Source organism: Physeter macrocephalus, chromosome 13 (genome assembly GCF_002837175.3).
Source record: "Physeter macrocephalus isolate SW-GA chromosome 13, ASM283717v5, whole genome shotgun sequence".
In the NCBI taxonomy this organism is placed as follows: Eukaryota; Metazoa; Chordata; class Mammalia; order Artiodactyla; family Physeteridae; genus Physeter; species Physeter macrocephalus.
The window spans coordinates 88,394,211-88,421,892 of record NC_041226.1 but is presented as its reverse complement, the minus strand read 5'-3'; the positions used below and the strand labels follow the sequence as shown (position 1 = coordinate 88,421,892).

Sequence of the window (27,682 nt, the reverse complement as noted above, 5' to 3'; positions counted from 1 at the left end):
AGCCTGTGCTCCGCAACGGGAGAGGCCACAACAGTGAGAGGCCCGCGTACCGGAAAAGAAAAAAAAACAAATTAAAAAAACCACTGGAATAATCTCCTGAGGAATAACTGCCTTCCGTGTGAGTTGCCAAAGTTCCAAGAGAACTGTTGTCTTTTTTTAGCCACACCTCAAAACGTTTTGCTTGTCCGTCTATCCATCTGTGCAGTAATTCATGCATTTCTTGCGACACTGCTGCACACTGGGGTTACAGCTGCAAACTGGCAGCTGTGCCTTCCTTATGCTTACGTTCTAGTCAATTGCAGTGAAGAAACTCATTGACAAGACACGGCCTGTGACTGTGTTTTAGACAAAGATCTCATTATTGAGACAAGTAAAGGGCTTGAGACTACAGTTGGCCCTCTGTATCTGCGGGTTCCACATCTGTGGATTCAACCAACCACAGATTTAAGGAAAAAAAAAATCCATAAAGTTCCAAAAAGCAAAACTTGAATTTGCTGTGTGCCAGCAACTACTGACAAAGCATTTACATTGAATTAGGTATTATAAATAATCTAGAGCTAATTTAAAGTATACAGGAGGAGGTGCCTAGGTTATGTGCAAATATTACACCATTTTATACAAGGGACTTGAGCATCCTTTGATTTTGATAATCCATGAGGGTCCTGGAACCAATCCCTGTGGAGACCAAGGGATGACTATACCTTAAAATGATGATGCCTGATCTATTTTGAAAGATTCTTTTTCTGAGAGCTTATTACTTTAAAAATTAGAAATAATAGTAATTACTCTGAAGTTTAGAGTCATACTTCACTCCCTTGACTCCCTGATTTACCATGTTATCCCTAAGAGACAAAGGGAGTTTGAAATTCTAGGGAATAAATGAAAAGTGTTCTGACATATCTCTCTATATAAAGTGCAAGGAAGATTGGAATTAAAATGCTTTTTAGATTTGTTTTACTATGTGTACCTCACTAATAATCAGTGAAATGTAAATTAGAAACAACTACATTTTAGAAAAAACAAGCTATCATTTTTATTGAATGGAAAAAAGTTGAAAAGATTATGAATATCTTGTGTTGACAAGCATATGGGAGGTATCAACAAATCTTTTTAATTTTTTTAATTTTTTTTATTTTTTAACATCTTTATTGGAGTATAATTGCTTTACAATGGTGTGTTAGTTTCTGCTTTACAACAAAGTGAATCAGTTATACATATACATATGTTCCCATATCTGTCTCCTCTTGCGTCTCCCTCCCTCCCACCCTCCCAACGAATCTTTTTAGATGGTTTTTTGTTTTTTTTTTTTGTTTTGGCCGCGCAGCATGGCATGTGGGATCTTACTGCCCCAACCAGGGGTCGAACCTGTGCCCCCTGCAGTGGAAGTGCGGAGTCTTAACCACTGGACCACCAGGGAAGTCCCTGGACAGTTTTGAGTGGATTGTGAAACCGATTCAGCTGTTCTGGAGGCAGTTTGGCAGCATCCATCCAAACGTGGATTCTATAGTTCTACACTTGGGAATTGATGCTAAAAGTCACAGAAGAGTACAGGGATCTGTGTGTGTATCAGGATGTTTGCTAAAGCATTGTTTGCAACAGAGAAAAATTAGAAGCGACCTAAATGTCTGTCAGGAGGGTATTGGTTAAATTATGATGCATCCATACAATGGAATGCCATGCAACCACTAGAAGATTGAGGTAGATATTTCTACATGATAATGAAGCACCAAGCGGCACAGCACGGAGAGTCTGGCCCTATTTGTGCAGAAAAGGGCATCTGTGTGTCCATGTGTGTATGGATATGTTTATATGTGCAAACCTGTTTTGGGGAGGAAATACAAGAAGTGGTAAGCAGTGATTACCTCTGGGTGTGGGAGGCTTTAATGCTTTATCTTTTCATGGTTTGCTTGAATTTCTTTATAACAAACATACTATATTTTATTTAAAATGCTTTTTTTCTTTTCTTTTTTTTTAATGAAGAGACTTAGTAGTTCTCAAATGATATATGAAAGTCATGCCACTATGGAAATGGACTTCCTGTTGACATGGGTTGCTAGGACTACGGTCCCCCCTGGAAAGCTCAGTGCCCCTTCCAGTCCTGGGGCCACAGAATCCTAGAAACGGAGGGTCCCAGAGATGTGACTTACCAGCTCTCAAGCAGTAGCTGTCTTTCATGCTGTCCTCTTGGTTCAGCCCCTTTCCATTTTTCAGTGGCCTTCCATGTTCCTGGGAGGCCCCAGCCTGCCCTTACCATTATGGACAACAGAGAAAAGACCACAGGAGGAAAAGTTTGTGGTGGAGCTGGACATGGACCCCGGAAGCTGCTATGTGCTTGTGGGGATTCATGTTTCTTTTCTTTTTTTTTTTTTTAAATTAATTAATTAATTACTTTTTGGCTGTGTTGGGTCTTCATTGCTAAACACGGGCTTTCTCTAGTTGTGGCGAGCGGGGGCTACTCTTCGTTGCAGTGCACAGGCTTCTCATTGTGGTGACTTCTCTTGTTGTGGAGCATGGGCTCTAGGCACGTGGGCTCAGTAGTTGTGGCTCATGGGCTCTAGAGCACAGGCTCAGTAGTTGTGGCACACGGGCTTAGTTGCTCCACGGCCTGTGGGATCTTCCCAGAGCAGAGCTCAAACCCGTGTCCCCTGCCTTGGCAGGCGGATTCTTAACCACTGCGCCACCAGGGAAGTCCCCGTGTTTCATTTTTAAAACCCCTCCTGGTACATAAGATCAGATCTTTGGGAGAAAGCAGGTCTGGGTTTTTTCTCTACCCTATTACTAAGTAAGTTGTCTACTTTTATGACAGAAAGCTGAAAATACAGAAAAATAGACAATCACTGTAATTCTACTACTCTAATCTGGCTGCTGTTAAGTTTTAAAACCTTTTCATTGGAAAGCACAGGATAGTACATGCATCAGAAGCGTGTTGATGAATTTTTACAAAGACCCGGCTCAAGAAGCAGCGTCACCAGCTTCCCCAGAAGCTCCTCTCTGGTCCCGTTCTTGTCACTGCCACCCCCAAGGGTAACCACTCTCCTAAAACTATCAATATTTCGGTACATTTATTATCACTTTTTCCTATGCGGAGTTTTTTTTTCAAATTGTAATCATACTGTCTATACATTTTCCTATTGTCCTTCTTTTATATATTAAAATAACTCTTTTTCTTATAAAAGCAACACACAGTCATTGTTGAAAAATTAGAATATCTAAATCAGCGCAAGGAAGAAAGTAAAAACCACCTGTAATTCCACCACCCTGAGAAGACCCATGTAACTTCTAGGTGCAAGACTTCTGGATCTTTTCTTGTGAATAGACTCGTTCTTTTGATTTTTGTAACAATGGGATTATATTTTACTTATTGTTGTAACGTTCTTTTTTCCACATATTTTGACTATATCGCACATTATTTTTTTAAGGCATTATTCCATTGTGTGTACATTTGTGTACTGTTAAGTATTTAACCAATACTATCTTGCTGTACATTTATCTATATCCTAGCCTTGAATTTAAATATTGATTCACATTCTTAGATATTCCTGATAAATCCCTCAAAAATAGAATTGCTGGGACAGAGGGCACATACATTTGTTAAGCTGCACCCTATGAGTCCTACTTGTTTGACATAACAGTTACACCCTTATAAAACACTTCCTTTGGGAGGGGGAAGGGTAAGCTGGGATGAAGTGAGAGAGTGGCATGGACATATATACACTACCAAACATAAAACAGACAGCTAGTGGGAAGCAGCCGCATAGCACAGGGAGATCAGCTCGGTGCTTTGTGACCACCTAGACGGGTGGGATGGGGAGGGTGGGAGGGAGACGCAAGAGGGAGGAGATATGGGGATATATGTATATGTATAGCTGATTCACTTTGTTATACAGCAGAAACTAACACACCGTTGTAAAGCAACTATACTCCAATAAAGATGTTAAAAAAATAAATAAAATAAAACACTTCCTTTTATTCCTGATAGCCATCATCTTTCCCTGGAAATTAGGACAGAAGTTTAGCCACCTCAGCTTACGAGAAGGAAAAAATGGAGCAAACAATGAGAAATAGCAATTACTTAATACAACGGAATAAATGTATAGAATGAGAGAGTCAAATTCAATATATCAAAATCCCATGGAGGGACTTACCTGGTGGTGCAGTGGATAAGACTCTGCACTCCCAATGCAGGGGGCCTCGGTTCGATCCCTGGTCAGGGAACTAGATGCCACATGCATGCCGCAACTAAGAGTTCACATGCCACAACTCAGGAGCCTGTGAGCTGCAACTAAGGAGCCTGCCTGCCGCAACTAAGGAGCCCGCCTGCTGCATCTAAGACCCGGTGCAACCAAATAAATAATTAATTAAAAGACAGTTAAAAAAACAACAACAACAAAAAAAACATGGAAACACTCGCCCCCAGATTAGAATATCTTTTTGAAGTCTTGAAAGTATTATACAGCTTTGCATAAACTTCTCTGAGGGGCACATGCATTTTAAAAAATATTTTTTTATGCTGATGTATTTAGGTAAATATTTTCCAGAAGTACCGTTTTAACCCCAAATAATTCAGTACGCATTTCTAATAACATTTTTACCATAACCAAAATAACAGTGATTAGTCCTAAAAACTTCACTTCTTTTTTTTTTAACTTAATTTCTTAATCATATAACATCTGGTTAATATTTAAATTTCTCCACTTGTCCTTAAAATACCTGTTATAGAAGATTTGTTTGCCTTTGCAACTATCCACTATCATGTATTCATATTCATTTAAAAGACTTTTGACATATTTCATGTCTACCCTAGGTGTATGAAAATATTTACTGCCCCCAACTTTTGCCAACTTTGGGAATCACAGTTTTTGCCAATTTGTTATATCCTTCATTTAAACTTGACACTGGGGACGTCCCTGGTGGTGCAGTGGTTAAGAATCCACCTGCCAATTCAGGGGACACGGGTTTGAGCCCTGGTCCGGGAAGATCCCACATGTCGCAAAGCAACTAAGCCCGAGCGCCACAACTACTGAGCCTGTGCTCTAGAGCCCGTGAGCCACAGCTACTGAGCCCACGTGCCGCAACTGCTGAAGCCTGCACGCCTAGAGCCCGTGCTCCGCAACAAGAGAAGCCACCGCAATGAGAAGCCCATGCACCGCAACGAAGAGTAGCCCCTGCTCTTCTTTGCGGTGCGCGGGCTTCTCATTGCGGTGGCTTCTCTTGCTGCGGAGCATGGGCTGTAGGCGTGCAGGCTTCAGTAGTTGTGTAACACAGGCTTTTTATTTCTATGTCAGAAGAGCTTCAGAAACAACATTTAAACAAGGGTAGGTAATGAGGTAATATTCCACCAAGAAGGTCGGTGTGTCCTTCCCCCTGGGGTCTCTGTGGTCGCCCTTTAGCAGTTTTAGCTCTTCCTGCTCAGTGGACAGCCAGGGATGGTGGGACCAATGGTTGCAGTTCTGCCTTATGAGTTCATGTGTCTCTCCCTCCTCTACATCAGAATCCACCTCACTGCCTGGAGATCACGCCACCATCTTCAGAAAAGCTGGTCTCAGTGATGCGGTTAAGTGATCTCTCTACCGAAGATGACGACTCGGGTCACTCTAAAATGAACCGTTATGATAAGAAGATTGACAGTCTAATGAACGCGGTTGGTTGTCTCAAGTCTGAGGTGAGGGAGGTAGGGGGCTGGGCTGGCCAGTGTCCCGAGGACTCTTGGGACTGCCAGGTGAGTTCCTGGTGGACACCTCCTTCCAGCTGCCTCTGCAGGACTCCCAGGGTTTCAGATGCCCCTGGGGAGGTAGTCGGAGCAAGCTGGGATCCCTTTCCATCAAGCACTTAGCCCAGGCCTGGCCCTGACCTTGCCTGGTGCTCTGTATGGATGGCCTGGTTTGATCTTTTACAACAGTAAACGAAGCCAGTGGTATTATTGTCCCTGTCTTGGAGATGAAGTGACTGGGACACTGGGGCCTCTGTTTTCCATTTTATACAAAAGTTAAAAAAAAAACAGAAAACAATGCCCCAAACAGGCAGAGGAAGTTTGTCCTCAGTTGCTGGGCTGTGTCTTTGGGTGGGACGTGGCAATGAAATTGGAAACAACCTGCAAGTCCAAGGCCCACAACTAAGACGTTGGCAGAGCTGCCGTGGAATCCACGTTGCGGCTGCTGACGGGGCCTGTGTCTTTAGTCCTCCCCTGCGCCCGGGGCCCAGGGCCCTCTTGGAGAACCTGTGGCTGGTGGCTGCCTGGCAACAGGCCCGCCTTTCTCCACAGCCCGAGGGGCGGGGGCCTTTTTGTGACATCTCTCCTCCCGTGGTGTGCCAGCTGAACAACCGTTTGTATACTGGCTCTGTCCCCAACCGGAAAGTCACCCAGGCTCCCTTCGCTCCCTTTCCTCAGTGACGAGGAAATGAGAGGAATCGTGTCTGTCCAGAGTCTTTGTGACGATTGACTGAGCTTGCGCCCAAAGGACCTCAGTAGCATGGAGCGTTCAGTGGGAGGTGCCCCTCGCTTTGTCCAAAGCAACGGGCCTTGAGATGCGGTGGAGAGGAGCTCCTCCCCTCAGTGGCCCCTGCCTGCTTGCCCCTGCGCAGGTCAAGATGCAGAAGGGAGAGCGCCAGATGGCCAAAAGATTCCTGGAGGAGCGGAAGGAGGAGCTGGAGGAGGTGGCCCAAGAGCTGGCCGAGACCGAGCACGAGAACACGGTGCTGCGGCACAGCATCGAGCGCATCAAGGAGGAGAAGGACTTTACCATGTAAGGCGGCGCTGCCCTGGGCGGCCTAGCCCGGGTCACAGTGTTCAACAGAGTCCCTAACGCACTCATGATTCCCGGTCAGGGAAGAGGGCCCCGCAGAGTTCCGGGGGGAGGGCATCAGGGAGGCCCTTCTGGAAACATCGGGAGTCCGGCAGATGGCCAGGAGCTGGGCGGGTGAGTGCGGGGGAGGAAAACACACCAGGTAGCAGGAACATCTTGCAGGAAGGCCCCAAGGCGGGAGGAGTTTGCGACTGAGAAATGAAAAGCAGGGCAGAGCAAGGGGAGGGGGTGGGCCGAGGGGAAGGGGGCCCACGGAGGTTGGCAGGGGCCGGCTCTTGGTGGCCACTTTGGGGCGTTTCCATCGAGGGCGGGTGGGAGCCACAGAAGGGTTTTCGAAGCGGGAAGCGGTGTGACCAGACTTGGCTCCAGTGGGGAGAGTGGAGGGGAGGGCTCAAAAGCGGATCTGAAGAGGGTAGTTAGGTGGCCACGGCAGTGGCTGGGGGACGAGGTGACACTGGTTTCTGTCTGAGAGACAAGCAGGTGGCATAATGTCCCCCGGTGTGGAGGCCCTGCTCTGGTGACCAGGTGTCCTTCCAGAAGGCCACTCGGGCCAGAAGGGCCATCCCTGCCCCCTCCCCCACTGTTCCCTGGCCAGGAGATGAGCCTCGCAGGGCATTGTGAGGTGAGCCTTGGAGCTCCGGTTGGGCAGCGGCCTGGGAGGGCTCACAGAGCCCTATTCTTTTTGGGCCCAGGCTTCAGAAGAAACACCTCCAGCAGGAGAAGGAGTGCCTCATGTCCAAGCTGATGGAGGCTGAAATGGATGGGGCTGCCGCGGCCAAACAAGTCATGGCCCTGAAGGACACCATCGGGAAACTGAAGACGGTAGGAGGCCAGCCCAACCGCCCAGTGCCGGGGCCGGGCCCAGAGCTGGGGCAGCTGCTCACCGTGGCGGGGTCTTTACGCAGTCGTCATGCTGACTTTATGACATGTTCAGGCCAGGGCACGCTTAACTCCTCGGCCCCCACCCCTCTTCTCACTTCTGGGGCCTGACCCTCGAGGCTGACCTCTGGTAGCCAGGGTCTCTGAGATGTCATCATGATGACAGGGTGGGATCCCAGGTTCTCCTGGGATCACAGTGAGTCAAGGCACGTGTCTGACTCCTGCCAGTATCAGCCACCAAATGCTGTCGTCCAGGAAGCGCACCTCATCCAGGAAGCCTGCCCTAACTGCACTCGCCCACACTGAGCTCTCCAGCCCTTTTCCCCACCTGGTATTCTCAGCAGGCTCAGAACCTACCCATCCTTCCAGGTCTACCTCCTCTGGGAAGCCTGCCTTTGCCCAGCTCTTCTTGCCCAGGCTGCCTGGCACCAATACCTCTTAAGCTCCCCATGGGGACTCCCTGTGTCAGCTCTTCCCTTCTCCACCCGTGCCTGGCAAGACTGCCTGCTGTCTTCCAGGAGAAACAAATGACCTGCACGGACATCAACACCCTAACGAGGCAGAAGGAACTTCTCCTGCAGAAGCTGAGCACATTCGAGGAGACCAACCGCACCCTCCGAGAACTGCTGAGGGAACAGCACTGCAAAGAGGTGAGCTGCGGTCCTAGCCGCACCCCTACCCAGCGCTCACTCGGAGCCCTGGCCCTCTAGCACTGCAGGCTCCTGTCTGTAAAAAGAAAATATTCTTGGTGCCTGCCTGACCTGAGAGGGCCGTAGAAAGATTTGCTGAAATCATTCATATGAAACGCTGGGCATCTGGTAGACGAGTGCTGTCTTCGTTGTTGAAGTGGGCCTGGTGGCACAGGAAGGACCTGGGAAGTCAGAAGAGCAGTGGAGCGTCAGGGAGGGGTTCAGCCCATCCCAGGGGTCATGCGACAAAGCGGGGAGAAGACTAGACCTGAGTCTTGGTGAAGTAGGAGACTTAATGGCTGGCGGAAACATTGTATGGTATCACTTTGTTTTCTTAAAAGATGGTCTCTGGGGCTTCCCTGGTGGCGCAGTGGTTGCGCGTCCGCCTGCCGATGCAGGGGAACCGGGTTCGTGCCCCGGTCCGGGAGGATCCCACGTGCCGCGGAGCGGCTGGGCCCGTGAGCCATGGCCGCTGAGCCTGCGCGTCCGGAGCCTGTGCTCCACAACGGGAGAGGCCACAACAGGGGAAGGCCCGCATACCACAAAAAAAAAAAAAAAAAAAAGATGGTCTCTGAAATATATTTTATGTTAGCAAATGACTCTGAAAAGAATGACAGTATAAACAGCTCTCTTCCTGTTTGGTTCAAAACCAAAAGGATACCGAGAGTCTCAAAATGCCCATGCTGGGAATTCCCTGGCGGTCCAGTGGTTAGGACTCGGCGCTTCCACTGCTGTGGGCACGGGTTCTATTCCTGGTTGGGGAACTAAGATCCCGCAAGCCTCGAGACGCAGCCAAAAAAAAAAAAAATGCCCGTCCTGATGAGATGATATTTTTTTTAGTTTAACTTTTTTTTAAAAAACACTGTCAACTTCCTTTGTTTTTAGTTTAAAAATTAATATTTAAAATAAGTAATAGTGTACCCACTATCCAGCTTTCCAAACAAAACCTTGTCCACATGGTTAAATCCCTGTTGGTGTCTCCTTTGGCAATAACCTCATCTCCTTCCCATCAGAGGGAAACTTTGTCTGGAATCTGAGAGTTTTTCACTTATATACGTATCCCTAAGCAACATATAGTATTGTTTAGCATGTTTTCAAACTTTGCATAAATGATATTGTTCCATATGTTGTCTTCTGAGTTTGCTTTTTTCAATCAATGTTTTTATGAGATCCATCCATTTTTATCCTTGAAGCCCAAGGTAGTTCATTTTCACTGCTCTATTCCATTTTATGACAATACCACAACTTATTTACCCACTCTTCTGTTGACGGAGACAATTTTTGGTGGTTTGCTCTTACAAGTGTTATTTTGCACATTCGTCTGTACTATCCTGGTGTACTTTAGGGTTTCCAGAATATATTTCTATGAATGTTACTAGTTATAGCTAAATTATTCTCTTAAAATAGTTTCATCTGTTTCATTTCCAGCTCAGTGTTCATGGGTGGGTGATTTTTACCTCTCTGGGCTTCAGTTTTCCCACCTATAAAATGGGAATAGCATCTTCTATGTGGGGTTGTAAGGGACTTAGAGGTGATGCGTGGATGAGGACTGCGTACTCCTGGCATGCAGTGGGTACTTGGTAAATGGTGGCTGTCGCTGCTGTTTGTCCTGGGACGGGGGACGGTCGGGGGGGACCTTCAGAAAACGTCTTCCTACCAGTTTTTTCCCTTTTCGCCTTCTTAGCTCCTACAATCCCGGAATCCCAGAATCTCCAGTTGGAGGTGAAGGGTCAGCTAATTTAAACTCCCGCCGCAGCAGGCGTTCCAGGGTTCTGTACAGGCTCTCGCCTCCTCCCGCCCGTGTGGCCCTCAGGACCACAGCCCCGCTGCGGTGCTTACTGGGGAGTGCTCAGTGTGCTGGGGGAACGCTCTGGCTCTGCAGTCCTTTGGCTTAGCGCCCAGCTCTGCCATTTCTGGCTGTGTGATCTCAGGCAGCTCACCTCACTTCTCCCACCTGATCTCCTCGTCTGTGAAGTGGGGGTGGAGATAGTGCCTGCCTCCTTAGAGCGGGGGATTTGGTGAGATGGTGTGTTAGTTTGTGTAGAGTCCCCCGGAGGCTCAGAGGGCATGGCCTGTCGGGGCAGTGAGAATAGCTTCGGGCTCTGGGTCCCTAGCCTAGGTTCTCGTCCTATGTTCTTTGCCTCCTCTTGTTGCTAAAGAACCCATAATGCTGTCTTCCCTCAGTTCCTAGGTCCCTGGGAAACTTTGGGACCAGGGAGCCCTTTTCTCTTAGCCTGTGAAGGTGACCTGTAGGACTGAAAGGGAAAGGGGGGTGAGACTTCTTCTAGGGACACTTTGTTTAGGTGACTGGGAAGAAGAGAGACGGTTCAAAGACACAGCCCTGTGCGAGAGTGGGCAAAGGTGTGAGCGGGCAGTCCGGGGAGGAGGAAGCTTAAATGGCTAATAAGCATATGCATAAATAGGGAAATGCAAACTAAAACAGCAGGATTCATGCTGGCAAGACTGGCAACAGGCAGAGGCTGGCTACTGCCCGGCGTTCTCACGTCCTGCTTGTGGCCGTGTGCGTCAGTGCAGGCATTTTGCAGGGCGTGTCACCTGCCACAAATCACAGATCTTCGGGCCCAGCCATTCTTACTCTTTGTATCAATCCTGGAGAGACACTTAGTACGTGCCCAACATGTCCACTGCTGCATTGTTTACAGCTGCAAAACCTGGGAACCACCTTATTGCCCCAAGGTTACAGGGAGAAGTTAAAAAATGCCACGGCATGTTAGAGACAGAAAGCAGATTAGGGGTTGGGGGTTTCCCTGGCGCCTGCCCCCTAAAAAAGAAAGCAGATTAGGGGTTTGGGGGGAGCTGGGGGGAGGGGAAAATGGAGACTGACTGCTTGACAGGTGCAGGTTTCCTTTTAGGGTGATGAAAAACTTCTGGAACTAGATGGTAATGATGGTTACACAATATTGGAAATGTACCATATGCCACTGAATTTGACACTTAAAATGGCAAAGTTTGTTATATTTTACCACAATTAAAAAATCATAAGGTAACATACCACAAACCATTGAATTATACATTTCAAATTGGTGACTTGTATCTGAATTTATATCTCAATAAAACTGTTGTTAAAAAATCCAGTTGTGGGCTTCCCTGGTGGGGCAGTGGTTGAGGTCCGCCTGCCGATGCAGGGGACACGGGTTCGTGCCCCGGTCCAGGAAGATCCCACATGCCGCGGAGCAGCTAGGCCCATGAGCCATGGCCGCTGAGCCTGTGCGTCCAGAGCCTGTGCTCCGCAATGGGAGAGGCCACAACAGCGAGAGGCCCGCATACCGCAAAAAAAAAAAAAAAAAAAAAAAAAAAAAATCCAGTTGTGACACAAAAATACAGTATGATATCATTTTGGTAAAATTACACATTAATCCCTTCCCACCCCTCATCCCCCCAAAGATACTTCTCTAGGTGTAGCTACGTATAAATGCATAGAGAAAGGATGGGCAGGACAGTCCAAACTCATAACAGCAGGGCTGGGTTTGGAGGTAGGGATGAGGGGGACTTTAGCTTTATCGGTTTTCATTAAATATTTTATAATGAGAATATAATTTACGACTTCTATCATTAGAATATATAATTTTTGGAAAAGGAACAGGACCTAGAGGATGTAGACATCTCAGTTTATTGCTTAATGAGTTGGCTTTCCCTGCCTTCCCTTGAAGGATTCCGAAAAGTTGATGGAGCAACAAGGAGCGTTATTGAAACGGCTGGCAGAGGCGGACTCCGAGAAAGCGGTAACACACAGTTCCCCCTGCCTGCTCCAGGGGGTATAGGCGACGGCGTAGCGGTGCTGAGTGGCGGCAGGAGGGCTGGAGCCCCGCTCTGACTTTTCTTTGGGTCTTAGTTTCATGATCTGTGAAATCATGAAACACATATCCCCGTCCCTCCTGCCCCACCGGGCTTGTCTAGTCAATCACTCGGGAGCTTGAACCACTAAGCTGGACATCAGCATGAGGGATGGCGATGACAGTGATGGATTTGTAAATCATCAGAGTCTGTTCCCTGAATTTCCTTATTTGTATTATGGTACAGACTTGTTGACTCAACAATTCCAGTTCTCCCAAGGAATCTCTCCCAAGGCAGCATGTTCCAAAGTCTGTTCCTCAAGGTGTTAATGGGTACAAGAAACAAAAGGGGGGGTTGATCCATGGCCAGATAAATTTGGAGAACTACTGCCCAGCTAGAATGACAAGTTAAACCAGCTGCTTAACTACAGTACCTTTTGGAGCCTTTGATGTATTAATGCCTATTGGGAGTCTCCAAGAGAAAGAAAGAGAGACCATGGTTCCCGAGGTTTGGCCCTTGGCCCTCGGTGCCTGGCCCAACATTGCTATAGGGGATTCAACGGTCATGGCGATAATGCCTAAACCTGCATTCCCAGCTCGAGAGCCTTATCAAATTATGATACACCCGTAAATTGAAATGTTAAAGTGCTTTTTCAAAAGATAGAGAAGATTTAATCACACTATGGTAAATGTGGTTATAGAGCAAAATAGGTATCTGACTTTTTCATGTGTGCTAACAATGGTTACCTCTGGGTGGGGGATTATGGGGCTTCCTTAGTGTTTTGTGTGTCTGTGTTTCAGTGTGTCCCACAACTAATATTATTTTAAATTTGTTGTAAAAAATTGTGATACAGATGTTAGGTGCTTCCTGCCAGGGTCTCTGTGACATGGGCCGATGTATTTGGGACTTGAGCCCAGGCACTCACAGGAGTGTTTGTCCTCCCTGGGTGGGGCCTCCTCACCCTTCGCAGGGAGCTCATGACAGTGTGTGTCCTCTCCAGCGCCTGCTATTACTGCTGCAAGACAAAGACAAGGAGGTGGAAGAGCTCCTCCAGGAAATACAATGTGAGAAGGTACCGTCCCCAAGAGTTGCTCCTCGATATGGGCCAGCAGGGCTTAGTGGGTAGAGTGTGCTCTGGGATTGGAGAGCTGGGTTCAAACCCCGGCTCTACCACTTTCTCCGTCTCTCCAAAGGCTCAAGCGAAGACAGCATCTGAGCTTTCGAAGTCCATGGAGACCATGCGTGGGCATTTGCAGGCACAGCTTCGGTGCAAAGAGGCAGAGAACAGTCGCCTGTGCATGCAGATCAAGGTACCTGCCAGCCCCACAGGTGGGGAAGGGAGGGGGCGGGGCCTGGCAGTCGAAGGGTAGTGGCCTGGCCAAGGCTCTCACGCTCAGGAAGGCTTTGCCCTAAAGGTTTATGGGGCCGCTGTTGCCAAAGCACTCTGAGCCAGCGGCAAGAGCAGTGGACCCTGAGGGTCTTGGGTGCCCTTCCCAGCAGTGACCAATTGGGTGCCATGCCCCTGAGCCAATCACTTCATCCCTTAGGCCTTCAGTTCTCATAACTACCCATGGGGTAGGGGGTGGGCTCAAATGCAGCTTGCATCTTTGAGCCAGGGACCTTCTGAGGTCACAGCTCTGCTGAGTGACTGAGGAATATCTCTGACCACTATGCTGAGTTCAAGGAAGGATTCCAGAAGAGCTCTATCTTAACACTGAGACCCCAGTGGGTTCAGTAATGGGAGGGATGCTACGGAGAGCTGGGAAGGGCCTTCATCTCTGCTCTGCACTGGGGGAGCTTTAAGCCTCCACACAGTTGACCTGATTTCTCTCTCCCTCATTCCTTCTTTTTGCTCATCCCCTCTCACCTCTACTGTCTGCCTTGCCCTTTCCCGGCCTTCCTTGTCTCTCTCCTCCGTCTCTCCCTCATCCTTGTCCCTCTCCCTGCACCTGCTCCCGGGCCGTCCTCTCCCAGAACCTGGAGCGCAGCGGAAACCAGCATAAGGCGGAAGTGGAGGCCATCATGGAGCAGCTGAAGGAACTGAAGCAGAAGGGAGAACGAGACAAAGAGTCCTTGAAGAGGGCCATCCGAGCCCAGAAAGAACGAGCTGAGAAGAGTGAGGAGTACGCTGAGCAGCTGCATGTGCAGCTTGCTGACAAGGTAGCAGGCCTCCCCGGGAAGGGCTGGCCGACGGTGAAGGCTCGGGGGTGGGTTGGCTGCCGGCAGATGGCTGCTTTGAGCAGGCAGAGGTGAAAGGCTGAACAGATGTGGCCGGGCGGGCGGGCGGGCGAACGGAGAGGAAGATGGCAGTGGAAAGGGTGAATGAGCTGGGGGGACGGCTGGCTGCTGGGTGGAGGGAGAGGCAGGGGGGCAGTAAATGGGTAAAAGGATGACGATGGGGGTGGGCCGCTGGCTGGAGACAAGTGGAGGGTTTGTGGGACATTTTAACCACATCCATATTGTGGGTGGGAATGACGGTTAAGGACGGATTTGCAGTCAGGGCGCATGGGATGCTGGAAACTGAAAAGCAACAGCTGGGCTCCCGCTTCACTCTCAGTGCTTCTAGGAAGGAATTGCAGGAGTGAGGGTGAAGTTATCAGGGTGAGGGGTGACCTGGGGTGACTCCCAGCTCGCTTGGCTTCAGCGGTGACACCAGGCTGATGGGCCCTTCTGTCCCCTGTTCCCAGGATCTTTACGTTGCTGAAGCTTTATCCACTCTGGAATCATGGAGGAGCCGCTACAACCAAGTTGTGAAAGACAAGGGGGACCTCGAGCTGGAAATTATTGTCCTGAACGAGTACGTCTGTGTTAGGAGAGGGCGTGTGGGCCGATGGGAGGAGGGGGGTGTGCCAGTGCACGGCGCCAGGCAACCCGCGACAGCTCACGTCGCTCACACGGCTGCCATCTGGTCTCTGGTCAGGGGCTGCATCGGACTGAGCTGTGGGTGGCCCTGGGGTGGGCCTTCTGGTTGGACCCTGGGTCCTGGCTCCAGCCCCCGCCCCAGCGTCCTACCCCCCCGGCAGGCACTATGCAGGGGCCTTCTCTGCTCACACGTGGGCTTGAGCTGGGCCCCAGTCTGCAAGGCATGGGAAATGGGCCTAGGCACGCGGGTATCCTCCTTCCTGTCCTTGGGGCACGGGGCAGCTGGCAATCCCTCTGTCTTCTCTCAGTCGTTTTGTCCACCCGTCAGTAGGTCAGAGGTATGGCCTGGGAGTAGGGGGCAAAAGTGGCCTCAAGTTGAAGGTGACTGAACTCATACCTTTCTTGCCACTGGTGAACTGTCCACAGTGACCATTCTCAGAGTCAGCTATAGTCATGTGATCATTCATTTAAAGATACTTATCGAGCATCTACTATATAACAGGCTATGTGTTGGCCTTGAGGGTTACAGCAGTAAAAAAAAAACAAATGCATTGGACTTCCCTGGTGGTGCAGTGGTTAAGAATCCGCCTGCCAATGCAGGGGACACGGGTTCGAGCCCTGGTCCGGGAAGATCCCACATGCCGCGGAGCAGCTAAGCCCGTGCGCCACAACTACTGAGCCTGCGCTCTGGAGCCCGCGAGCCACAGCTACTGAGCCCACGTGCCGCAACTACTGAAGCCCGCTCGCCTAGAGCTCGTGCTCCGCCACAAGAGAAGCCACCGCAGTGAGAAGCCCGTGCACCACAACGAAGAGTAGCCGCCGCTCGCCGCAACTAGAGAAAGCCCGCGCGCAGCAACGAAGACCCAATGCAGCCAAAAATAAATAAATGAAATAAATAAATTTTAAAAATTAAAAAATAAAGTTGCGTAGGAGTTTGCCGGCAAGCCAGTACAAGGTGTTTGCTTGGGCCTAGTCAGTACTCACTAAATATTTGCTGAGTGGTGAACTGTAATTTATCAATACTGAAAACACACACTGTGCAAAGGTTCTGCAGTATCAGGTGCGTCTACAGTCAAGAGCCCCAGTGCTCCTCTCCTCAGTCTCTATTCTTGGATTATAGCCCTGCCGAGGGCCTGCGGGCAGGGGAAGGGAGCAAGGGAAGCTTGTGCCTTGTTATTGCTCATGGCACCTGCCCTCGCCTGGGGGAGACAGAACCCCAGTGGAATATGTGTCTGAGGGAGACGGGTGCCTGGGGTTATCCCTGACCGCTGGGCCTGCGAGTTCTGTCCTAACTTCAGTTCCTAATGGGTTAAGAGATCCAGGGGGTGCCGTGGGGAGCTGGGGAGGGACTGCGTCTCTGGCTCTTGTCTTCAGGGAGTGTCTCAGCCTCACGGGAGGATCAGAACAGAGAAGGCTTCCTGGAGGGGGTGGTATGGGAGACACATCTTAAAAGGCTGTTAATACGAAGTGGGATACCTGGGAATGCCACAGGCGGCAGTGGCAGGGCAGCTGCCCCTCGGGGTGGAGACTGGGGAGCAGGCAGGGCGCCAAGAAGAGAGACATGGGTGACCTGGGTAGGAACATTTGGCCCTACTCCATACCAAGTCCCGGGCTGCTCACAACCTGTGGAATTGATTCTGTCTGCTTTCACTTTGTGACCTTCCAGCCGGGTGACAGATCTTGTAAACCAACAAGAAACCTTGGAGGAGAAGATGCGGGAAGACCGGGACAGCCTGGTGGAGAGACTACACCGGCAGACTGCCGAGTATTCCGCATTCAAGCTAGAGAACGAGAGGCTGAAGGTCGGTAGTGAGAGCCGGGACCAGGACGGTTGGGTGGAGAGCAGAGGCTGGTGGTACTCCTGCTTGGGCCCCAGAGGTGACCACCGGGGCCTTCAGAGGGCCTGGGGGCAGCAGCGTGATAAGAGGGGCTGTTCTGGAGTCGGAAAGACCCGGATTCAAGTCCTGACTCTGCCTCTTAGAGCTGCAGGCCCTGAACGGGACGTCTCCTCCTGTGTTGCTGCAGTTTCCTCAGCGGGAGGAAATGAGGTCCTTGTGAGAAGGTGGTGATGCATGTGAAGTGCTTAGCATGACAGTCAGCCCCCATGCACGTGAGATGGACCTGACTTTGAGGTTAACATTGACTCTCCTGGGGCACTGCTGGGCCCCTTCACGTGCATTAATTCTCACTTTAGCCTCCCAATAGTGTAATTATTATCTCTACTTTACAGAATGAGGAAACTGAAGCTTAGAGAGAGTTTAAGTTTCTTGCGAAGATTTTGCCCTTGGAAGCATTGGAGTTGGGATTTAAACCTCAGTCTGACCCTGGGGCTCTAACCACTAGCTCTTAAGCACTCCCTCTACACCCTCCCAGCACACCGAGGGCAAGAGGCAGCCGAAAAGAGGTAGATGTTGCAGAGCCAGGTTTGATCTTGGTTTTTAGTTGATCTGGGCAACAACATCTAGATCTATCTATCTATCTATCTATCTATCTATTTATTTATTTATTTATTTATTTATTACTGATTTTTGTTAAGTAAAATTGATTTTAAGGAAGTATAATACAGAAAGGTACACAAAATGAACATAACTTTGTCCATCAGTCACCCTGATTGAACCTTAAAGCCAGCACCCGGAGACCTTGCCTAGTTACAGACAGCCCCTGCCAAGGGCACGGTTATCCTGACTTCTGTCACCGCAGATTAGTTTGCCTGGTTTTGAACTTTGTGCCTGGCCTTTATGGCTTTTACTCAGCATTATGTTTGTGGAAGTTATCCATGTCATGTGTGGCAGTTCATCATTCTCAGTGCAGTGCAGTGTATGAATGTACCATGATGTGTTTATCCATTCTACTATCGGTGGACATTTGGGTTGTAGAACATCTTTGTACCTCTTTTGGTGCATATATTTGGTGTATTTTTACAGTTTCTATACCTTGAAGTATGATAGAAATGCCAGGTCATCGGGTGGTATACACAAATTCAGCTTTGGTAGATGTCACCAAATAGTAAAGCAGTTGTACAGGTTTCCACTCCCATCAGGGACATGTGAGATAACACTAGGTATTGTCCATCTTCTTCATTTTAGCCACTCTGGTGGGAGTATAGTAGTATCTCATTTGTTGTAGTGCAATTGTTGGATAAATGACAGACAAGCCCCGTGTCTAACAATTAGCTGGGGTATTGGTTGCAGTATGGTATGTCTGTGTGGTGAAACACAGTGTGACTGTTCCAAATGATTGTAGAAGTTTATTTTCCTAGCTGTTATCATTACAAAGATAAAATATGCTCATAGTGAAAGTTGAAAACATCACAGAAACGTTATATATAGAAGTGAAGGCCCCTGTTACCATAGATGTGTATTTTTCCAGTTTTTTCCCGATACTCACATACTCATTCAAACACATGCACATCCATTCACCCAGCCATTATTCTGCAGCTCGCTTTTCTCCTTCAACCATATTCCATGGATATCTTTGTAGATTTTTTTTTTTTTGCTTTATCTCTTTCTTTTAAATGATTGCTTGTTATTTTATTGAGATACCGTGATTTATTTTGTCCCATCTGCTAAGGTGAGCATTTCGGTTGTAGGAGAACATTCACTGATGAGAGAAGTAGTTCCCAACTTACTTGTTAATTGAAAAAGTTCGTTGCAAGGCAGTAAGTGTATCATAATCCCATTTTTTTTTTTTTTAATTTTTATTTATTTTTGGCTGCGTTGGGTCTTTGTTGCTGCAGGCGGGCTCCCTCTAGGAGCGGCGAGCGGGGGCTACCCTTCATTGCGGTGGCTTCTCTTGTTGCGGAGCACGGGCTCTAGAGCGCAGGCTCAGTAGTTGTGGCGCACGGGCTTAGTTGCTCCGCGGCATGTGGGACCCTCCCGGACCAGGGCTCGAACCCGTGTCCTCTGCACTGGCAGGCGGACTCTTAACCGCTGCGCCACCAGGGAAGCCCCATAATCCCATTCGTATTGGAAAAAATAAAATAGCTACACGGTTATAGCCATACAATAAGGCATCATGATTCATTTTTCTTGGTTTTATCTCCCTTTTCTTTAGTGATAATGTAGTGCTCTTTTTTTTTTTTTTTTTTTTTTTGGCCAAGCCGCAAGGTTTGTGGGATCTTAGTTCCCTAACAAGGGATTGGACCCGGGCCCCCGGCAGTGAAAGTGCCGAGTCCTAACCACTGAACCGTCAGGGAATTCCCCCATAATATACTGCTTTTGTAATAAGAACGAAAAACACAGGAGTCTCTTATTTGCATCTGTATTCACTTGAGTTGGTCTTATCAGGAATCCTGCCCTGGTGCCTCTCTGAGGAAAACTGCTGGCGTGGGTTGGAGTAGGTGGGGCTTCCCTTTGCTGGCCCCTCGGAGTAGGAGCTGGGGTTGGGATGGCCACCTGCTCCGGAACCTTCCCGCTGGTTACCGACGAGCCATCCCTTCTAGGCTAGCTTCACCCCGATGGAGGAGAAGCTCAACCAGGCGCACATCGAGGTTCAGCAGCTGAAGGCGTCGGTTAAGAACTACGAGGGAATGATTGACAACTATAAGAGTCAGGTAGGCCTCTCAGGTGCCAAGCCTGCCAGGGCAGCGCCTCCCAGCAGGCTGGGATGGAGACTCACCATAAGGCCTCTCCTGGGAAGGTGTTTTTCACCAAAACTTGGCTCTGCCCAACATGGCCCGATGCTTTCTTGGTCCCCAGGTGATGAAGACCAGACTGGAGGCTGATGAAGTGGCTGCCCAGCTGGAACGCTGTGACAAAGAGAACAAGATCCTTAAAGATGAGATGAACAAAGAGATTGAAACGGTATTGCTCCCCTTCCTCACCTTCTTCCCCTACCCAGTCCCATGTCTGTCAGTCTGTCCATCTTGTTTGTCATTGGCCCTTTCCGATGTGGATGACAGAGATTCATGAAGGTTCTTATTGCTGGGCTGGTCCACTCTACCATGTATGTACTCTCTCCTTCCTCGTCTCGTCTCTTCCTTCTCTCCTGCTCCCTCATTATCCCTCTTTCTCATCCTGGTTTCCTTCTTTCTTCCCTTTCCTTAAAAAAAATTTCCCCTGGGGCTTCCCTGGTGGCGCAGTGGTTGGGAGTCCGCCTGCCGATGCAGGGCACACGGGTTCGTGCCCCGGTCCGGGAAGCTCCCACATGCCGCGGAGAGGCCTGGCCCGTGAGCCATGGCCGCTGAGCCCGCGCGTCCGGAGCCTGTGCTCCGCGGTGGGAGAGGCCACAGCAGTGAGAGGCTCGCGTACCACCAAAAAAAAAAAAAATTTCCCCTGGTTGGAACATCCAAGTGGATTCAAATACACAGATCTGTCAGGCCTTAGCTGTGCCTATTTCATTCTGTGTGGTGTCTTTATTTTGTGCCAACCGAAAGTGTTCCTCCTGTCCCCTTCCCCAAAGAGCCTTATTCGTCTAGAGACGACTTGGCTCTCTAGAAGCAAAGGGGTCATCTTAATAGTAACCTTGGAGATGAATTGAGTCCAGGCTCAGCCATTAACTTGTTGCATAACCTCGGGCAAGTCACTGCCTCTCTCGAGTCCTCAGGCTCCTCGTTCATGCAAGGATGGACTAAGACCAGACAGGTGGTAGCTTTCCCTCTGACCTAGAGCATCGTGATTGCCTTCCTAGGGGCTTTGAGGTTAGACTAGACTTGACTCCTGCCTCTGCCAATCTGTAGCCGAGTGACCATGGGCAAATGATCCTTGGATCCTCAGCGTCCTTATGGGGGGATAACAGCACCTACGTAATAGGTTGTTCTATGAATTTAGTGAGTAATGTCTGGGTCCTGGACTTTGCTACATGGTGGCCATCATTCTTCAATGACTGAAGGAGTGGCAGGCTCAAGTGGCCAGTCAGGGCCAAGTGTGTCCCCCCGGAGGACAGCTAGACACCCTCAGTGGCCTGCAGGGAGGCCACCCTTCTGCCCGTGGATCTTTCAGGATCCTTTCTGGGGACTGAGGGCGGCCCTGCCCTAAATCCAAAGCACTCTGCCCGGCCTCTTCGGCAGCCAGGCCCTTCCCAACGGTGGGCCCCTCTCTCGCACTCCAGGCGCGGAGGCAGTTCCAGTCCCAGCTGGCTGACCTGCAGCAGCTGCCTGATATTCTCAAGATCACGGAGGCTAAGCTGGCAGAGTGCCAAGACCAGCTGCAGGGCTATGAGAGGAAGAACATCGACCTCACAGCCATCATATCAGACCTGCGCAGCCGGGTAAGGGACTGGCAGAAAGGTTCCCACGAACTGGCCCGAGCAGGGGCCCGCTTACCAAGATGAGCCGCACGCCCCCCCCGCAGGGAGGACCACTTCCTTTTTCTTGGCTGCCGCTTTCTCAGAGGAGCCAGCTATCATCAGTGCTGTGAAATAAAAGTCTGGTGTGCCAAATGCCTTGTGTTTGCACAAAGTGATTGTAGTTATAGGAGCCGCCGCTCGATTGGAGCTGCCGGGTCCTCCTGCTCTTGCCCCTCCCCGAGGGTTCCAAGTGTCCGCCGGCCTCTGCCCTTCACGCTCCGCTGCTGCCCTCAGCCATGCGCCACCAGCAGACACCAAGCCATAGGTTTTCTTTTTTTCCATCTTTCTCTTGCTTTAGCTGCCTTTCCGTAGTCTTAACAGACCCCTTGCCTGAGCTAGGGGTCCTGAAAGAGGACTTCCTTTCTACCAGAAGCAGTCTGCCTCTGGGTTACTGGAACCAAGCCTACGGTGTCTAAGAAATGCTATGCCTCTCGTCTGCCCTGTGACCTTGGGCAAGACCCTTCCCCTCTCTTAACCTGCTTCCTTGTAGTACCAGTGAAAGTAGCTACCATTGTTTGCGCACGTGCTCAGTGCTCCAGCATTCCCTCATTGAATTCTCCCAGGAACTTTGTAAGGGGTCTTATTTTCCCCATTTTACAGAAAGCAGCCCAGGGCATAGAGGGGAGAAGTCATTGCCTGAGGTCACAGAGCTAATACTTGTCAACAGGGATTGGAACCCAGCCAGCTCTGTCTGGTTCCCAAGCCCAGGTTCTCAGCACTCTTAAATCACCAGGCTTCTCCTGAACCTGAGCATTCTCAGGGCCTTTCAGGCCCAGACGTCTGAGGCTTCTGCAGAAAGCAGCCTTCTGGATAACTTCTCAAACTTGCCAGCCTGAAGGACTCAGTAGATTTCCTGTGGCCTTGCCTGCCTTTGTCCCCAGTTAAGAAGAATGAACTCAGCGGTCCCAACAACATCCTCGGTAAAGCTCCGTGGTGTGTCACGTGGGCCAGTTAGGCCTGCCGTCTGCTTCTGCCTTCTCACGTCTGCCCAGATCCCACTCACTGGCCTCTCCTGATCAAGGAAGTGTCGTCGTGGCTCTTCAGGATCGAAGCTGGCTTCTCTCGGCGCAGGAAAGCCTTCAGTCTCGGGTGTCGGGCCTAACCTGTCCCCGCTCTCCCCTCTCCTCCAGGCTGTGCGTTGAGACTCAGATGCCTGCTGAGGGCAGTGTGCCTCTCTCCTGGCTGTGGATGACAGGTCACAGGGAGAAGGGAGGGATGTACCGGGAAGTTCTTTCGTAAACCAGTCTGTGTTCCTGTCCTTTTAGATCGAACATCAGGGGGACAAGCTGGAGATGGCGAGAGAGAAACATCAGGCTTCCCAGAAGGAAAATAAACAGCTGAGTCTGAAGGTGGATGAACTGGAGAGGTTAGAGGCACTTGGTCCCATCTCTGTCCTCTTCCTAGGACCTGAGACTTTCAGCCACTTAGCTGCTTTGGGCTTAGTGTGCAGAAGTGTTTGAGGGACTCAAGGCCCTGGAAGGTACTAGGCAGACCTTAGAGGAAAAGCTGCTTCCATTGCAGTGGTAGGCGTTGTGGGAGAGAGGAAGGTGGTCTCCGGCCAGGGGGGACGCTCCATAACAGCGTGATCGAGGTCAGACCATCCATAGGCATCACCTATCAGAAAGGCACGCTTCGTCCAAGCAAACCGGCAGGGCCAGGATGCTGCGGTGGGGGCCTCCCCCCATTCTGCTCTTTGCTCCCGATCGTCCTTCCCAGGACCTTTCTGATCTGTTCTTCCCTGTTCCTCACGGACTGTTGGAAGCAGTCGGGTAAAGAGGACACGTTTTGGAATCAGGAGCTCTGGCCCTCGGTCCCAACTTGGCCACTTAACCTGCATCGTGATCCTGAGCAAGTCATTTCACCCTTTGAACCTCTGTTTACTCATCTTGAGAAAGGGACCAAGGTAGGGATAACAATCCAGCTCATGGGATTATTGTGAGTCCTCCATGAGATAATCCTCAAAGGGCTTAGCACATTACCCGGCATGCAACAATGTGCCGTATAGGTTAGTATATACGAGTTGATATTTTATTCGTTTGTGGTTTTTTTTTTTTTTTTTTTTTTTTGTTATGCGGGCCACTGACTGTTGTGGCATCTCCCGTTGTGGAGCACAGGCTCCGGACGCACAGGCTCAGCGGCCATGCCTCACGGGCCCAGCCGCTCCGCGGCATGTGGGATCTTCCCGGACCGGGGCACGAACCCGTGTCCCCTGCATCGGCAGGCGGATTCTCAACCACCAGGGAAGCCCTGAGTTGATATTTTAGATGTGAGGAAACTGAGCTCAGGGAGAGGTTAAGTGACTTGCCCAAGGTCACATAGCTGGTACTTGGCAAAGCTGCAGCTTAGACTGTCTTCCTCCAGGGCTTTTAGCATCTGTAAAATGTGGGCTGGAGCCTCAGTTTTCAGAGGTGAAAGGCTTGGGGTCCCAGGAGGCTGTAACTGGCCCAGGTGTCTCACACAGCCTGCCAGCAGGGACTTAAAGCAGGCGGTCTCCCCTGGGCTCCACCTCTACTCTGCTGGCCTCGAAGATGTAGCTGGATTCAGCAGGACTTGCAGAGCTCCTTAAATTGGAAGGTGCTCTGGAAGTGCAGCGGGGACCATGTGTACACACGGGATGGTCACTGCTGCCCCATGGCTGGTCATGTATGATGTTGAGTGGTGCAGCTGAAGTCCCTTTGCTGAGGGAGGCAACAGTGAACAGAAGAAGTTGAGCGCGTGGGTTTCGGTGACAGACGTGCTAGCTGTGCTGGCCTCAGCCAATGACGTTACCTGTCTTCGGCTCAGTTTCTTCATCTGTAAAGTGGGAATCATGATGGAACCCACCTGCCTGAGCCACGAGTTGCCGTATTACACGTGATGACATACAGACTTAGCACAGCCGCGGTCAGTCTGTGCTTCTCCCACTCTTCGTACAGCTCCTTGCCGCCTTGCTCCTCAGCAGATTTCTTTGGTTTATTCCTGTTGTTCCTTGGAGATTCTTGGTGTGATGAGAACCCCAGCCCGGGGTGGCTGGCAGCCCCCGGCTGTGTGGAACAGGACAGGTGGGGGGACGGACGAGCAGAATCTGATTGAATGCTTTCACCTAGGAAACTGGAGGCGACCAGTGCCCAGAATATCGAGTTCCTACAGGTGATTGCCAAGAGGGAAGAGGCAATCCACCAGTCCCAGCTGCGACTAGAGGAGAAAACCCGGGAATGTGGGACCCTGGCGAGGCAGTTGGAGAGCGCCATTGAAGATGCCAGGAGGCAGGTCAGTCTCAATTCTATTACTGACCTGTCTCTGTGTCTTTGGACAAATCGCCTGACCTCTCTGAGCCTATCTCTCCATCTGAGAAATGGGCATATAGAAGTAGTACCTGCCTCATGGAATCATCATAAGGATCAAGTGAGCAATTATTGTAAAGGACTTGGCACTTTATTCACAACTGCTCCTTTGATTGCTGCCTGAGTGGGCCTCAGACAGGTGTTCCACGTCTTAGGTGATGACTCATGGAGCGTTGGCAAAGGGCAGGTAAAGCGGGGTTGCAGAAGTTGTCCCCATCGTTTGCTCCTGCCCTGAGGCTCCAGAGAATTGTCCACAGGGAGACCAGTTAGTGGGAGCGGCCCAGCCTTCTCTCTACCAGGTGTTCCCCATGCCAGGTAAGCCAGCCCCACCTCTGTGCCTTTCGGGCAGGTGGAACAAACCAAGGAGCACGCAGCCTCCAAGGAGCGAGCAGCCCAGAACAAGATCCTGGACCTTGAGACCCAGCTGAGCAGGACCAAGACTGAACTCAGCCAGCTCCGGCGGAGCCGGGACGATGTGAGTCGGGCTGGGGCTGGGAGGTTAGGGTAGGAGCAGACAAGAAGGGAGTGGGTTGAGATCTGAGCTTCCTAGCGCCTGCAGGGCAAGACGTTTTGTTGTTTTTATGAATATGACATGGTTTTATTTTTTTCGCATCACTTTCCCATCCCTTCAGGATATCCCAGGCCAGCCCCCTTTTTTATTAACAGTTTTGTTAAGACAGCATTTACTGTAAAATTCCCTCATTCAAATTGCACAATTCAGTGGTTTTGAGTATATTCAGTGTTGTGCCATTATCACCACAATCCAGGTTTAGAACATTTTCAGAAAGAAAATTACCTGTTAGCAGCCACTCCCATTCCCCTGCCCTCAACCCCTGGCAACCACTAATAAAGTCTCTGTCGCTATGGGTTTGTCTGTTCTGGATGTCGCCCACACTTGGCCCCGGCCCCGTTCCTCCTCTTAGGCTGACCGCCGCTACCAGAGCCGCCTGCAAGACCTGAAAGACCGCCTGGAGCAGTCGGAGAGCACCAACCGCAGCATGCAGAACTACGTCCAGTTCCTCAAGTCGTCCTACGCCAACGTGTTTGGGGATGGTCCCTACACTTCCTACCTAACGAGCTCTCCCATCCGCTCCCGGTCTCCTCCTGCCTAAGGCGGCCACTCGGGCTAGGAGCTCGGATGGATCCGTGGGAACTGAGGCGTTGCTAAGCCGTACCCGGAAAGCCTGTTGGTTTTCCTCTCTCGTCCTGTGATGAAGTATGTTCAGGATATTGTCTTAGCTACTAGCTCCAGAAAAGTGCCTGAAGCAGCAGGGGATGAAGCAGAACCCACTTAGTTCTCTCCTCTCTGACAGCATCGCCTGATGGTAGTTTTTAATTACCCTGACAGGCCTTAAAGTTACTACCATTAGGGTCAGATTTTAACTCACCGTGACTTTGCTCATTCCTTTCCCAAGAGAATGTTTGGACTGGACTTTCCCTCCAGTTCCCTTACAGCTCTCTTCTTTTTAGGACTCTCTCTTGGGTTTTCCCTGACCTGAACCAGCAGGAGCTGTTCGCCAGAAGTCCTCACCACTCCTCAATGTTCACTTGCTGTTTTCCTTATTTCACGGGTACGGTGTTTTCCCCAAGGTGCTCCCCTCCCAAGCCCAGTGGAAACCTCTCATGGCCAAGTTTCCTCAAGGCCACTCGCCCTCACGCACTTGCCAATAGACGCTCGAGGGCTTATGTCCAGTTCGCCTTGTAAAAGTACAATCCCAATCTCATTGATTTTTCTCTTTGCCAGGTTTGTATCTGTGGAATGCATTTATTCTTGAAACGTGTATTGTTTTACAAAAAGCTTTTATAATCAGTATTTAAGGCTCCATCGGATGATTTCCTTTACCCACCCCAGCCCTCTTCTAAAAATGATTCAGTCAAATGCTGCAGGAGAGCCAGTAAACGTTTTTAAAGGACTTGGTGCATGAGACTCCTCATTTCATTTTGGCCAGTTGGCTCTTTCTGCTTTGTGTGCTTTCACTTAACAATCCCGTGAAAGGCCTGGAGGAGACACACTGAAAGGCACTGCTCAGTGTGTGAGGGCAGACTACTTTACTGTTAGGAGGAAGATGGGATGTGTATGTATTACTATTTTTTTTAATGTTAATTGCTTTCTGAATGATAAGATTATGGGCTATTTTTGTTCTCTTCACATTTTCCTGTATTTAAAAGAAAAAAAAAAATTCTTCAGAGAGAAGAGAACAAATTTGGTGTACTATGCTGGTACTGACCTCTGGGTGATCCAGTCTGGTCCTCTCTCAGCCACTCTAACCCAAGTCCAAGAGTTCCCTTATGTCCTCAAAAGCAATGGCTCCCACCCAGGCATCTGGATTCCACTACCAGAACCGCCCCCGCCCCCCATCTCCCCGTTTTGGAGACATGCGTAGTTTCCAGCTTTTAATGTTTTGGGGTTTTTTGTTTGTTTTGTTTTTAATTTTATTTCCAGCTTTTAATTTTGCCAAGGAAGGTCACTGAAATCACTACTACCAGCTACCACTGCCACAAAACCAAGCCTATTTTCACACCCTTAACATAAATGGACTTGAACTTTCATACAATGTATGAAAGCTCTTCCTAAGAAAAGACAGTTGGCAAACTTACACCAATGTGCATACATTTCTGTATATCTCATTATTCTTATTTTTGTCAAACTAATGAAAACCTCCTCAGTGCAGGGTTCTGCTATTTGTAACGATGGTGCGGGAAACACCTCTTTTCCGGTCCATTGCTGGGATTCTCCCAAGAACGTTCTATTTTTCTTCATAAAATGTTGTATTCCAAAAAGTCCAGAGAGTTTGTGGGAAATGTTTATATTGCTTCAAACTCGAGAGTTTTCCTTTCTGCCTCAGACTGAGATCCCATGAAATGGGCAAAAGGGTCAAAAGTTAAAGGGTCCTAGTTAAAGCTGGCCTCAGGCAATGGTGAACATTTCATTTACTGAGATATAACTCACATAAAATTCACTCTTTTAAAGTGTATAATTCAGGGGCTTCCCTGGTGGCGCAGTGGTTGAGAGTCCGCCTGCCGATGCAGGGGACACGGGTTCGTG

General features: G+C 49.7%; 1 protein-coding gene across 15 annotated transcripts in view; it reads left to right on the top strand.

The window, feature by feature from the left end:
• ODF2 (outer dense fiber of sperm tails 2) overlaps positions 1–27,357 on the top strand; it is a 32,435-nt gene extending 5,078 nt beyond the window's left edge. For 2 of the 15 annotated variants that reach the window (XM_024126235.3, XM_007102398.4), the window contains 17 exons: positions 5,492–5,662; positions 6,583–6,743; positions 7,496–7,625; positions 8,201–8,332; positions 12,043–12,114; positions 13,167–13,238; positions 13,360–13,476; positions 14,141–14,326; positions 14,854–14,963; positions 16,695–16,830; positions 19,470–19,580; positions 19,726–19,830; positions 21,077–21,235; positions 22,579–22,679; positions 24,400–24,562; positions 24,986–25,111; positions 25,560–27,304. In XM_024126235.3, coding sequence (XP_023982003.1) covers positions 5,492–5,662; positions 6,583–6,743; positions 7,496–7,625; positions 8,201–8,332; positions 12,043–12,114; positions 13,167–13,238; positions 13,360–13,476; positions 14,141–14,326; positions 14,854–14,963; positions 16,695–16,830; positions 19,470–19,580; positions 19,726–19,830; positions 21,077–21,235; positions 22,579–22,679; positions 24,400–24,562; positions 24,986–25,111; positions 25,560–25,748 — 2,241 coding nt within the window. In that variant the 3' untranslated portion in view covers positions 25,749–27,304. Of the gene's footprint in view, positions 1–5,491; positions 5,663–6,582; positions 6,744–7,495; positions 7,626–8,200; positions 8,333–12,042; positions 12,115–13,166; positions 13,239–13,359; positions 13,477–14,140; positions 14,327–14,853; positions 14,964–16,694; positions 16,831–19,469; positions 19,581–19,725; positions 19,831–21,076; positions 21,407–22,578; positions 22,680–24,399; positions 24,563–24,985; positions 25,112–25,559 lie in introns of those variants that run through there. The other 13 variants (XM_055089453.1, XM_055089452.1, XM_007102394.4 and 10 more) reach the window with 13 other exon arrangements.
• Positions 27,358–27,682: the final 325 nt, after the last annotated feature.